The 13,539-nt window shown below is 53.7% G+C and overlaps 1 protein-coding gene across 2 annotated transcripts in view; it reads left to right on the top strand.

The window, feature by feature from the left end:
- The window catches only part of TSPAN18 (tetraspanin 18), a 161,520-nt gene that overhangs the window by 143,884 nt on the left and 4,097 nt on the right, over positions 1-13,539 (top strand). For both annotated transcript variants that reach the window (XM_090267569.1, XM_090267568.1), the window contains 5 exons: positions 205-277; positions 2,609-2,803; positions 9,173-9,247; positions 9,789-9,887; positions 10,421-10,603. In XM_090267569.1, the coding sequence (XP_090123695.1) occupies positions 215-277; positions 2,609-2,803; positions 9,173-9,247; positions 9,789-9,887; positions 10,421-10,603 (615 nt within the window). In that variant the 5' untranslated portion in view covers positions 205-214. The remainder of the gene's footprint in view (positions 1-204; positions 278-2,608; positions 2,804-9,172; positions 9,248-9,788; positions 9,888-10,420; positions 10,604-13,539) is intronic.

The following is a 13,539-nucleotide window of genomic DNA, read 5'->3' as shown; positions in this document are numbered from 1 at the left end:
TCCCAAGTTCTCACTCCTAACTCTGGCTCCACAGGACAGAGTGCCTTCCTTGGGAATAGAAGCTGTTATCAGCTTCCATCTTTCCCCTCCCACTACAAGGGCAGGCTGGGACACCACCCCCCACCATGGAGGAGACAAGGGAACTGGGTTCTTTCCGTGTGGGGTCCCCCACGGGGAAGACTGAGGAGCCTTAATGTTTTGTAGGTGGAGCATCATGGAAGGTGACTGTCTGAGCTGCATGAAGTATCTGATGTTTGTTTTCAATTTATTCATATTTGTAAGTATTTCCAGAACAGGCCTGGGGGCTCCCTAAACCTCTGCTGGGTGGGCAGAACTGATTGCTGCTTGGAAATAGTCACAACAGGTTGAGTCTCAAGGGGGGGAACCGGGACCAGTGCAAGAAGCCGATCTACCTGCCCAGCCAGGATTTTCTGGGTGGGAGGCCCCCAGCAAGCCCACTGCACTCCAAAGAGCCCACCGTGCTCAGGGGGACATTTCACACGGACCGAGATGGTCCAGCTGCTCGGACAGAGGGTGACGGCCTCAGTTCCGGCTACTGTCTTAGGATCTGACCCCTGGTGGGTGTTGGGGGAAAGGAGGAAACGAGGGTGATCAGAGGGTGCCCCACCTAGCCTGACCCCCAGGGCATTATAGACAGCAGAGCTGGAGGTGAACCTGAGGGAATTAGAAACCTCTGTGGAACTAGGAGGCCTGGATGCAAAGCCAAGCTTTGCATCCCTCCAGCTATGTGATTTGAAACATTGCACCTCTCTGAACCTCAGTGTCTTCATCCCTTCATTACCTACCTCAACAGGTTTTGTTTTTAAATTAAGGAAGATTAGGAAATGCCTGCAATGTGTCGGCACCCAGTGGCTGAGCTCCATCCCCACCCCACCTGAGTGCTCAGGTGACAGCCCCGTGTCCTGCAGCACAGCCCACCTGCTGGCAGCCCACCGAGGGCCAGAGCACGCGGCCTTCCACAGGAGAGAGCCACTCTCCTGGTGTCCTGAGCCCCTGAAGGCTTTCCTGACCCCACCTGAACCTTTGACCTTGGTGCAGCCGAGGCCTAGATGAATAAACGTCCACTAATGTCCTTCAGGGCAGGGTCACTGTGAAAAAGAGGCCCCTTTCTGGTCAAGGCTGACTCTGTCTGCCTCTCTCCATCTCTTTTCTATACATCTCAGCCGCTGTCCTGGATTCCCTCCCTGGGCCCATAATCCTGAAGAACAGGGAGCCCAACGGACTTGAATTGTAAACCCAACTTCCAAGCTAGTGACCTCAGGCAAGCCCCAGTGTCCCCACCTGAAACGGGGCTGGGTCACCTGGGCAGCTCAGTCTGTGCACAGGCCCTCCTTGCAGCAGACCTCAGCACCCCGTTGTTGAACTCCATAACCTCCAACAGCCATGGGGAGGGTCACAGGCTTTACTGCAGGTTGGTAAGGAGACCAGGGACAGAGGGCAAAATGGTAGCCTCTGTCACTGGCCGTCTCTGTTGGTTTTCCCTGTCTCTCTCCCCTGCTGCTGTGTTCCTTGAGCCTCTCTACCCCATCCCTGCCCCAGCTGTACCTAAAATATCATCTTTTGCCCCAAACTGTGCAGCTCTTCCCCGCAGCTTACGGTCCCCTCTCAGCCAAGCCAGAGCTCAGCAGTTTGCTCTTAGCCACCATCTGTCCTTCCTCCCAGCACACTGGGATTGCAAACATGTCAGACTCCAGTGATGCCAGACTGGCTATCCTGCCGCTGATCTGCTTCCAGTACTTGTCTATGCCCAGGACAAATGGAACAGATATTTATTGAAACCTGCTCAGTATATTCATGTCCCTCCTGTCCTTTCTTCCTCGGGGCTGCTTTGGGAGGTGGGAATTTGTATCTTTTTTTAATCACAAGGAAGCTAAAAAGTTCAGAGAGGTTAAGCCACTTTCCCAAGATCACACCGCTAATGAGTACCACAGCCCTTTCTCCAAGCTGAGTAAGCATGGAGAGATGGGCCCTGCAGATGAAGACATTAACACGAAGACTTCTAAGGTGCAGATTTGAGAGTGGATTGCCCAGTCTGACTGAGAGCTCCGGTTGAGGACAGAGGGGGTGGCTTTTGTCTGTTTTCTGGTCCCTGGCAGGGTGCAGGCCCTGCGTCGGCGTCCGTGCATGTACACAGAGTTTGGGGAGTGTCCTTGGAGCTGGAGTCAGGGAGGCCAGGGATTCAGCCTGAGGTCTGCCTCAAAATTGCTGAGTGACCTTCAGCAAGTCATTGGCCCCCTCTGGGGCTCTGTGTGGAATCCAAATGTTGGACTAGGTGACCTCATTATCCTGCAGCTCTGACATTTAAGGAGAATTTAAACTCCACATGATATGGTTCCCAGCAGGCTGAGGTGGAACCTGGGTCAAAGACTGGGTTTAGAGGATGGGGCTGCTCTTAAGGTCATTCGAAACAGTGACAAGCGGTGCTGGGACGCTGGTTCCTGCAGCACACGGAGTCCCCGTCCAGCTCACCGGGGCTCCCCACCTCTGCCGGGACCTCGCTCAGGGGAATGTGTGTGCGGAGGATCTAATATCTCACCTCCATGTCCGCCCATTTTTTCTCTTCCCTCCTGACTGGACCTGTGAGCAGCTAGGCGGGGCCTGTCTGCTGGGCCTCGGCATCTGGGTCATGGTGGACCCCACCGGCTTCCGAGAGATTGTGGCTGCCAACCCCTTGCTCATCACAGGCGCCTACATCCTCCTGGCCATGGGGGGCCTGCTTTTCCTGCTCGGCTTCCTGGGCTGCTGCGGGGCCATCCGGGAGAACAAATGTCTGCTGCTGTTTGTGAGTAGTATCATCCCCCACCCTACCCCCATGGGTGCCCCGAGGCAGGAGGTGGAGGCCCTGTGCCTACACTGCAGGGGACTCACACCATGGTCTGAGCCAAGGAGGCTCATAGGGTGGAATGGCCACCAACCTTCCCCATTTGTATCTGCAGCCCCAGCTTCTGGAGCCTGCTCTCTGTGCTGGGCCCGTGCCTGCCTGTGTGTGGGCAAGCTGCCCCCATGTGGAGCATGGCCTTGGCCTCTAGGTCTGAACAGCCAGGCTTCTCCATGGCATGGGCAATTGAGAGCGATGGCCATGATGACTTTCACTCGCCTGCTTACTTGCTTTTAAGAACTCAGATATAGAATACCTTGGTAAAAGAGCTAAGATAGCTTTTGGATAAATCATTCGCCTTTTACTTTTCCAGTTCTAAAACAGAAATGATATGATCTTGGAAGGTCCTTTATTCATTAAATAAATAGTCCTTGAACTGCTTACTATGGGCTGCCTAGTTCACTAGGTGCTGAAGATGCATCAGGGGCCAGGAGTGGCTGTCCCCTCCTTCATGGACAGGTAGACCTAGTTTGAGCATGTGCCCCACTCTGTCTCCTAATGAATGATATGACTCCCATTTAGTTTCTTAATCTTTCTGAGCCTCAGTGTCTTTGCTTGTTAAGCAAGGAGCCAACCAGCTCAGCTGTAGGTGGAAGCCAAGCGAAATAAGGGGTAGATGTCCTGTTTCTCTGGTCTGTGTATTCCTGTGAGCTGTGGTCCTTTGGGCTTCTGACATTCCTGGCCTTGGCGGATGGGTCTTCTTCCCCTGTGAGGTCCCATGGGCCCCCAGGGCTAGGAGAACTTATGAATTGAGCCCAGACCTGCTATGGGTTAAGTTAAAAGCAGCCCTGCTCAGAGAAGTGTGTGTGTGGATGGCTGAGTGGGTGGGTGGGGAGTTAAGCACCAGGAAGGCCTGGGCTGGTCACCCAGAGGACCTCCTTGCAAGGCTTCTGTCTGCTCCTGCCCATGAGCCAGCACCCAGCGCTTTGGGAGAGAGCCGAGAGCCGGCACAGTGCCTCCTCCCAAGATTAGAACACACTCCACGGTCCCCATTCATGTCACAGTGAGACGCGCCACATCACAGAGAGAAATCAGCCATGAAGTGTGTAACGCGGAGCCTTGGGTCCCTTTGGCCTTCAGCAGCATGCACGCTGCAAACTTGGCATTGGAAAACAAAGAAACCCGTGGGCGCCCCCTGGTGGAAAGCTGTGTCCGATGGTTCAGGGGAAATTGGGCTTGTGGAACCCCAGGGGACCTTAGGAGCTGGGTATGGGTTCCAGGACACACGGAACGGCTTCCCACTGAGCCCCTACCGAGCCTCCCAGGGCTTATCCATTGTTAATGGGCTCATCTCTGAAGCCAAGACAAGAAGCCAGGCTGGGGCTCTGGGCTGGGGAGGAGGTGAGCTAAGTGGCTCCTTTTGAGCCTGCCAGCTGGTTGAGGACATCGCTCTCCTCAAGTGCTTAGGAGATGAGGCCACGGGTGAGGTTGGCCCCAAGGCCCCCGAGAGGGAATTCAGTCCTGGCTGTGGCCACGTCCAGCCCATCAAACCTTAAAGTAGCCCCTTCCTCTCCTGCTCTTTTTGCTGCCCTTTTCCCTCTCGTTACTCATCTCTCTGTTGCTCCCTCTCTTTGCTCGCTCTTTTTCTGCCTCTGTCCCTCTGTCTCTGCCTTGCTCTTTACCTCTTGGTTTCTATTCCCACTGTCTTTCCTTACCCCTCTCCTGAGTGCTCCTTGCCTATGTCCAGTCTCCCTCCCTCTTTCTCTTTACTTTCCCCGTGTTCTCTCCCCTCCCCTCTCCTCCCTTCCCTCTTCTCCCTCCCTTGCCTCTTCTCCCCTTCCCTTTCTGATACCCAGCATAGACAAGCTTGAGGTCACAGCGCAGGTCAAAGGCAGGGGACCAGGGCCCCTACCCTGGCATGGACTCAAGTGGTTCAAAATTCACCTGAAATAACATGTAAAATATTACATCAGGGCCTGCATGCATGTGCCTGCACATGTGGGCTGTGTAAGTATGTGTGTATATTATGTGCACATACATGTTTCTGTAAAGAGATGCCACAGCTTCTGGAAAGTTATCAAAAAGACTCATGACCTAAAAAATAAGAACCACTTCCTCTTCCAATCTGGACCTGGTTGTGTGGGGGTTCCAGCAGAAGAGAGGCTACGTGTCTCACCCCTGGTAGTTGCTAGGGTCCCTAGGGAAACCTGAGACTGCTTTCCCAGCCTGCCAGGAGGGAGGGAAGACTCGCCTTGGGAGGGGCCAAGAAGGAGCGCGTTAGCCTCCTCAGGAACCCTGGCTCAAAGGCCTGCGGGGAGAGGGGGGCTTGTGGATGGAGGTTAACTGAGCCTTCCCTCCCCCTGCTCCAAGGCCAAAACCCACAGGGTGCCAGGGACCCTGAGTCCAGGGACAATGAGCCTAACGACCACATCACCTAATGATCAATTGTTCTCAGGATACATTTATCAGAGACTCCTGTTGATCAATTTTACAGCATTTTCCCATACAATAGGACAAGTCAAGCCCAGTATTGACATTTTATGGCACTCCTTTTCCCTAGTTGCTTACCTCTGGGTAGTTCAAGGAATTTTTTTGGCCCAGTTACTTGATTCAAATTTTTAAAAACATTTTGTATAAAAAGTATGCTAAATTGGAAATGAGAACAGCAAGAAGAGATAAGTATATTTAAAAGTGATCAATGAGCTGAATGGCACATGAAATATGTAAGTCTGGTAAATATTTATTAGAAATGAGGGCTGCAAGCAGATGTGCCTGTAGGCAGATGGGTGAGGAGAGTCTGGAAATGCTCACCAGTAGCCAAAATAGCAGTTTCCACCTCTTTGCTAATTTTCCCATCCTATGCAAGGCGTTGGAAGTTTCATGCTCAGGAATTACTGGCAAATGTGTCCCTGGGCAGATGGATTGAAGTTAGGTGAACCCAAGGCAAACAAATTCTGAGAAAGGCCCAGATCAGGGGAAGCCCCAGGAAGTATGGACAGGCCCTGTGGCTGGGCCCAGGGGGATCCCCTCCAAATGACCAGTGGTAAACCTGTTAAGCAGGAGGAAACAATTGCAGGCTGGAGAAGGCTAGTGGCCAGAAGTGGTATTGTTGCGATGTTGGAACCACACCTGGCACTTTCCTTCAGGTGACTCACACTCACCGCACACTCAAGTCACCCCTTGGTCCTCATGCTTAAGGAAACGCTGTTCCAGGCAGGAATAACAAATGGCAACGAGGTCTGCAGACCCCCTTCTTCTAGGGAGGCCCACTTTCCCCGACAGTGAGTTACCAGGGTCATTCTTTAATTTCATCCCGTGAATTTCATTTCTTGAATCATGGAACTCAGCTCAATGTAAGCTTCATAAGAATGGGGACTACATCTGCCCTGTGTATGTGTTTGCCAGTACCTAGTGCCATGCCTGGCATAGAGTAGGTGCTCAGTAAACAGCCCTGGAATGAAGAAACAGAGAGAAGGCTGTGTCACAGATGTGGGCAACAGCGTTCACTTTGGAGTCAGAGAAGCCTGGTTCTGATCGCTGCACTGCCACTTCCTGGCTGTGTGACCTAGGGCTGGTTACTTAACCTCTCTGAGCCTCAGACTCCTTCTACATAAAATGAAGGTAATAATGCCTCCTTCCCATACCTTGCTTTGCTCTGTTCCTGGCACATACAAACACCTGATAAATGGGAAACTAAAGGGACTGGGGCTGATCCACAAGAGACCCTGCAGGCCATTGGAAAGTCTTAAGACCCAGAGGCTTTTATGGGTTTCAGGATAACTTAGTGTTAAAAGGCCATGTTCTGGAATCAGAGATTCCACATTTCTCCCAGGTGTACTGCCTACCTGCTGTGCCCTGCTACCTCTCTCAGGGTCCCAATTTCCGCATCAGTAAAATGGGGGTGTTGATGACAACAGCAGCGGCTTCTCCAGGCTGCCAAGAGGGTTCGATGACATGATCCACATGAGACCCCCAGGGCCCAGGCAGTCAGCACTCTGTAGACAGTAGCACTTGTCTTCAGGAGGGCCACACTTCCTCCTGGCTCAGAGCCACCGTCTGAGCAGCTCCTCCATCGCACCAGCCTGCGTGCAGGGCTTCGCCGGCCTCGGCTCACTGCAGCTGTGCTAAGTCATCCTGGGTGGTGCACACACTCCCAGAGCGATGGGCATGCGGAGGGCACAAGGCTGGAGCTCGGCCTCATCCATAGTTTATAACTGTCTCAGCCACGGCGATCAATAGTGAGAGCCAGCTGAATCACGTCGTGAAGAATGGAGACCATTTCTGAGGCCACCCTTGGCCAGCCTGAGGACTGCAGCCACTCCGCCAAGAGGGCACAGGGCAGGGAGGGGCTCCCGTGGAAACAGCCAGATGACCATCATCCATCACTAGCCAAATGGAAGTGCCAGGAGCCCTGCCAGGAGCTTCCATCACTGTCTGGGGAAGAGACCACAGAAGTGGAAAGCACATCGCTCAGCCCAAGAGCCAACCTATGCATCGGGGAGGGGCCGTGGGGGTGTTGGAAGAGACTGCAGAGGTTACAGCCAGGGGCACAGGAGGCACTCCGCCACGGTCCCCTCTGGCTGGGGAACTGCCCCAACCCCTTGCTCAGGCCAAGGTCACCTTGCACAGCTGACCCCAGCAAGGCTAACATGTCGGAAGCAGGCCCCTAGTGAAAGTTCAGCAGAGCTGCTGGTGTGTTGGTCCTGGACCACGCTCCTTGGCACAGAGGCAAGGCGGCATGGCACTCTGGAAGGAGCTGGGGTAGACGGAGGGATTTGCTCAGAAAATTATGAGCTGCCCACCTTTGGAGCAGCCATTTCCTTCCCCAGCTTATTTTCTCCACTGTAGAAATGGGGGAACTAAGCAGGAAAGAGACATGGGAACAGTGTCAGGCTCCAGTGCTGAAGACGCCTCTTTGAGACCAGAGCCCGTGCTGGGGCAGCTTAAACCTGGCGCGACTCCTGTGGCCACAGAAGACCATTTGGGATGAGGAGGGACAGAGCCACGCTCTGTGCTGGCTGACCTGTTTAAGCCACGGGTTCTTCTTGGGTTTAGACATTTAAAAGAAACAAAACAAAACCATTTGGCAGGCCTAGGAGATGTTTTCATCGTCCTGAGCTGGTCTTTTTGAAACCCATTCCAATAGTCTCCCCCAAGGTGGCCTGTAGCCCAAGCAATTTGGAGGGATCTTGGGACAGACCTCTAGGGGGCAGCTGCTGTTCATGCTGAAAAGTCAGGGAGGGAACATGACCGGGCTCTTCCCGAGGGGAGGGTAAAGTGACAGAAACTTTCTTCTGACCGGAAGAAACAGGATCCAGGAGAGAGACACTGAAGGTGTCGTTATGGGCAGCACTAAGGAATGAAGGCACAGCCATTGCCCTTTTCTTCTGCCAACAGCTGTCACCCAAAACAGTGCCCATGACAGCCAGGGCCTGAGATGCAGTGGACAGTAAGGTCCTGATGGCGAGTTGGTCACTGCTGGCTTTATTCACTCGTTGGGTAGCCACGAACCAATCAAATCTGTGCTGTCCGGGCATGGGGAGAGTCTTGCTGAATTACAGCCTCTGTGCTTAAGTTAGGGACCCTGTGGGGACACAGCAGCTGCGATGAGGACATCTCTGTGGGGCACTGTGATGTGGGGGAGCCGGGAAAGGCCTCTGAACAGGAGAGCGGCTGGGGCTAAACCTGGTCTGGGAAACCAGGAGCAAGTGGGTGAGGTAGGGAGTGGCCTTCCTGGAGGAGGAGGCCCGAGACGAGAGTCATCATGGGTGAGTTGGGGAGCAGCAGGAAATGCAGTAAGCGAGGCAGAGGAGGGGCTTCTGTTAGATTTCAAATTCCTGGCCCCTGGGTTTTCACAGTTTGATAGACATACTACTTTCCCTCCCATCTTGCTCCATTACTGCAGTTGAAGATCAACATCACCTTCCCGCTCCCCATGGGGAGGAGAGGCTGCAGCAGGGAGAGGTGGAGTGGGTGGGCGGGGGGCAGGATTCCCACAGCGTGGACCATCAGCATCTTCTCCCTCCAGGTCTGCCAGGCAGGGCTTTTCAGTTGGAACGCTGCACGCGGGGGGGGGGGGGGGGGGGGGTCTCGGCTAAGGGCTGCCATTTGCTTCTTTGTTTACTTTTCCCCCATTCACATTAGAACTTTGTTAACCCCCAACCCCCCAGATGGATTGCTGGTATGTTCATTGTGAAAAATGTCTGGTTTATGGCAGCAAAGTGCCTGAGTTTTATAAAATCGATACATTGCATCCATTGTATAACGGGTGGAAGGAAGCTTCCCTGAGCCGCCTGCCCTCAGGACTCACGAGGCTGCCTCTTCTCTTTGCAGTTCTTCCTGTTCATCCTGATCATCTTCTTGGCGGAGCTCTCGGCAGCCATCCTGGCCTTCATCTTCAGGGAAAATGTACGTACCAGGCCCCCCACACACTGGCTCTCTGCTACCAGCAAGGGATTGGTGGCCTCTGGAGAATATTTTGAGGGCACGAGTGGCTTTCAGGGACATCTCGGGAAACTAGATGTGCAAAGACTACCTGCTCCATACCATGTTTTTTTTAGGGCCTGGGGCCCAGGGCATCTGCCTAGTTCTGTCTGAGGCACTGCTCGGGGTGGAGGGGGTGACATGAAGGCAGGCCCCCTACCTTGTGTTAGCTCTCTGCCTGAGAAGAGCTGCCAGCAGAGCAAGGCTCCCAGCATGCCCTGGCCTTCGGGTTGCCCAAGGGTGTGTGTAGACTTTATACGGGAGTGATCCCATGATGGCGGGAGGCCACAGGCCTTGGTTAAGAGACCCACCCAAAGCTTGGGAGCATGCCAGGAGCCTGGGACCAGGACCCTGAGGCCTCCCCTCCCTCACCCCAAAGTTGATGGATAGAGAGACCAGGGAGAGGCAGGGGCAGCACCCAGCTGCCAGGTGGGGGGTCTCAGCCACCTTCTCCCTCTGCCCCCAGCTCACCCGTGAATTCTTCACCAAGGAGCTCACCAAGCATTATCAGGGCAACAATGACACAGACGTCTTCTCTGCCACCTGGAACTCAGTCATGATCACAGTGAGTGACATCCCCCTGCACCCTGGGATGCTATGAGCTTTCAGAGCCAAGGTGCCCAGCATTGCAAAGGTCTGGCCTCAGAGCCCCCTCTGCTCCTGTGCTGATGCTCGACCAGGGCACTGGCCCCCAAGCCCACACCCGCCTCGGAATCACATCCACACAGCATCCTGGCCACCGCTGTCCCTCAACCACAGTCCACACTCTGAATGAAACCTGTTGGCCATCCCTGACTTGAATCCTCAAGAGGTTGTCATTGTCTTCAATGATAGTAAGCATAGCAACTATTTATCAAATGCTAAGTGCCTAGCGAGGTAGGAACTGTTACCACTGCCCCCGTTTTACAGATGAGGACACTGGAGGCTCAGAGAAGCTGAGTGACTTTCCCGGGGTCACACAGGTGGAGTGGGGGGAGCCAGCCCACCCCTGAGTCTCAACCCTGATCCTCACTGTGGCCTTTAGAGAGCTGTCTGTCCACCCCTGTCCTGCAGGGACAGTTCCCACCCACCAGACTCTTCCCTTTGCTTTCCTCCTAGTTTGGTTGCTGTGGGGTCAACGGGCCTGAGGACTTCAAATTTGCATCTGTTTTTCGACTCCTGACTTTGGATAGTGACGAGGTGCCCGAGGCCTGCTGCCGGAGAGAACCCCAGGCCCGGGACGGGGTCCTGCTGAGCAGGGAGGAGTGCCTCCTGGGCAGGGACTTGTTCCTGAACAAGCAGGTACAGGTCCTGCTCCCCAAGGCAGGGGGCTGGGTGCCGAGAGCTGGGCGGGTGGCAGTGTTTTCCTGGAGGGTCTGAGGCACCCTGGGATCCCATGGGACTGTTGGCCATGATGTGGGTGGCACTGAATAGAGGCTAAGGAAGCTCCATTCAGGCTCCTGAGATCCAACCAAAGGGGCAAAGGATGAAGGTGGCAGACAGCTCAGAGATGGCACAGGCCAGAGGAGTGGGCATTTTGGCTGGGGTTAAAGGGTGAGTAGGAGTTTTCCAGTGTCCCAGGCAGAACATTCCTTCAGCTTCTTATAATATAGTTGGGAGCCAGAACTAGAATCACACAGCAGGGGCCCTCATCTATTACGGGGGCAGCTCCCATTTGCCATGTGGGAGCACCACCTGGCTCTAAGGGAGCAAGGCCAGGGAAGCTCCTAGACTTTGCTTCCCTCGCCACCCTAGGAGTTCATCCCAGTTTCAGAGAAGCTCTTTCCCTTCCTGTGTCTGGTGACCAGTGCTCTGCCCCTCGGTGTGTGTGTGAGACCAGAGGGAGGGGCAGAGGGAGGGTTGACCGCACCTGCTCCTCATGCCTCTCGCTTGATTAGACCTTCAGTGAGAACCTCATGGGAGAGTTCCAGATGCAAGGGGCCCCTCCGTGGACAGGAGACAGGCCCCTGTTCCTGTGGGGCTCCTGGTTTAGTTACAGGAAGCAGATGACAAACGAGCAGCAAACGAACTGGAAGGGATCATGTCACATGGCAATAATTACTATGAAGGAAATAAAACCAGATGACAGCCTAGAAGGGACTGGGGTAGAGGGCTCAAGGCAGGCCTCTTAGAGTCCCATGGGAGGGGACAGTTGAGCTGAGGCCGGACACTGGCCATCTGGTGAATCTCTTTCCAGCCTCAGCTTGCCTCATAAACTCAGCACTGCCATCCCCTGCACCTGCCCACATCATGTCAAAGGGTACACAAAGGCCCCAAGAGCCAAGTTCCTCTGACCCACACAGCCCTGGCCCCAGCACAGAAGAAGAGAGACATCAAGAAAGAGGCCAAAGCCCTGGGATCAGGTTGCTGCAGAACTGGGGAGGGTAGACCACTCTAGGGGTTGGGTCTCTGCCGTGGGGAGAGGCTGCAGGACATGGAGGCAGTTTCAGGCTGTGATGTCAGCCTGGCCTGGGCTGTTAACCAGTATGTCACCTTGACCAGGACACACTCTAGGCCACTGATCCCCTATACAGTGGCAGACACTGCTGGTTGCCCCCATACTCCATTTACCCCTTCCTCCTTGGAAAGAGGGGGGCTTTATAAGGCTCATGACCACCAGTTAAAGGCTGCCCTTCCCAGCCTCCCTTGCAGCTAAGCCATGTGACCAACTTCTGGCCAAGGGGAAATAAACGGTTGTGATCTGTGCAACTGAGTCACATCCTTAAGAGAAAGCGCTGTGCCCACCCCTCCTCCTTTCCCCCTGGCTGGAATACTGCTCTGGTGACAACCATCTCTGACCTTGCAGAGGAGGGTGGCCCCCTAGGGTGCCAGAGTATCAGGAGAGAAGGAGACAGGACCACTGACAACTCCCCGGGCCAGAGCTGCCACCACAGCTCAGGATATGATATGAAAGACAAATGAACTTCGAAGTTGTTCACATAGTTGCTGTTAGGAATGGCTGATGCACATGGCCAAACCTGAGTCCTAAGGCCACTTGCAAGTTGTTCTGGGAGGCTCTCCATGGGCCCTGGTCCTTCAGGGCTTCATCCTGACATGCTTCCCATTTCTGACTCAAACTCTGTAATGATGCCTCCTTCCATCTCCTGGGTATAGCTTTTACATTGGCAGCTCACCAGACAGGCCCCTGCACAGCTGTTTAGTTCTTCAGGATGACTCTTCCTCTGTTCCTTGGGAGGATCACTGAGGTTGACTTCTGGGACTCCACTTCTGAGACACGTCCCTCTGAACATTCTTCCCTTTTAAAAGTCTCTGCCAAGGGACTCCGTTGTTTTTTCTTTCCAGAACCCACTTCCCTAAAGCCCGGGATGCATTTCGGACTTGGCCTGATATCCCATTATAGTCTTCTGATAGCCCCATCACAGGCCAGCAACTCATTTCATTGTAAGTTCCTGAAATCCCAACTAAAGGGGCGTAAGCAAAACCTTTGTGTTTCACACATGGCAAGAATTCTATGAGATGGTGGCTTCTACATTGTATCAGTGGCTCTGTCATGTCAGTCAAGGCTTTGTCCCGTCAGTCCAGGCCTGGTGTCTGTGTGATCTTTGTGGTCTTTCCTTGTGTTTACCACTTCTTGATGGCAAAATGGCTGCCATGGCTCCAGACATCTCACCCCTTTTCAACGTGGGAAAAGGGGAAAGAGTGATACTAGCTTCTTTCCCATAAACCTCTGCTTAGGTTTCACTAGCTAGGACGTGGTCATATGGCCACCAGGAGCCAAGGCAAAGGGCACTTGTCTATGGCTTTTGAGTTAGTCCACCAGCCCTGTTTACCATTGAACTTCAATGAGAAATCAGGAAATCTCAAAAAAAGATAACCCATGATGAATACTTGGACTCCCCCATAAATATGATTCAAACCCATGTGGCAGCTTCTCCAGCTTATTCTTCAGCCTTCCCTGGGTCAAGACAGTCGCCCAAGAGAGTCAGGAGTGTGTTCTTCTAGAAACACATCAGGGAGTCTCCTAGTAGATAGTCACCTAGCTAGACCTTGACTCTGGGCCGTATGGTGACCATCAATACACCATCCATATTCTCCATTTGTCCAGGTCATCTTGAGTCTTTGCTGTTTCTCTCCTTTATCCCCACTGTTCGTCACCTGCTTCATAGTGGGTTGTGAGTGTGGGTGCTACTGTGACTCTTGAGAAAAAGTGCCACACCCTCACCCTCTTAGAAAGGGGAAAGCAATGCAGCCAGAGAGTAAGAGCAGCATGTGCAAAG

The sequence above is a fragment of the Furipterus horrens genome, unplaced genomic scaffold (assembly GCF_987537825.1).
Source record: "Furipterus horrens unplaced genomic scaffold, mFurHor1.1.pri manual_scaffold_2, whole genome shotgun sequence".
In the NCBI taxonomy this organism is placed as follows: Eukaryota; Metazoa; Chordata; class Mammalia; order Chiroptera; family Furipteridae; genus Furipterus; species Furipterus horrens.
The sequence above is the reverse complement of the archived record's forward strand: the minus strand, read 5'-3'. Positions and strand labels throughout refer to the sequence as shown.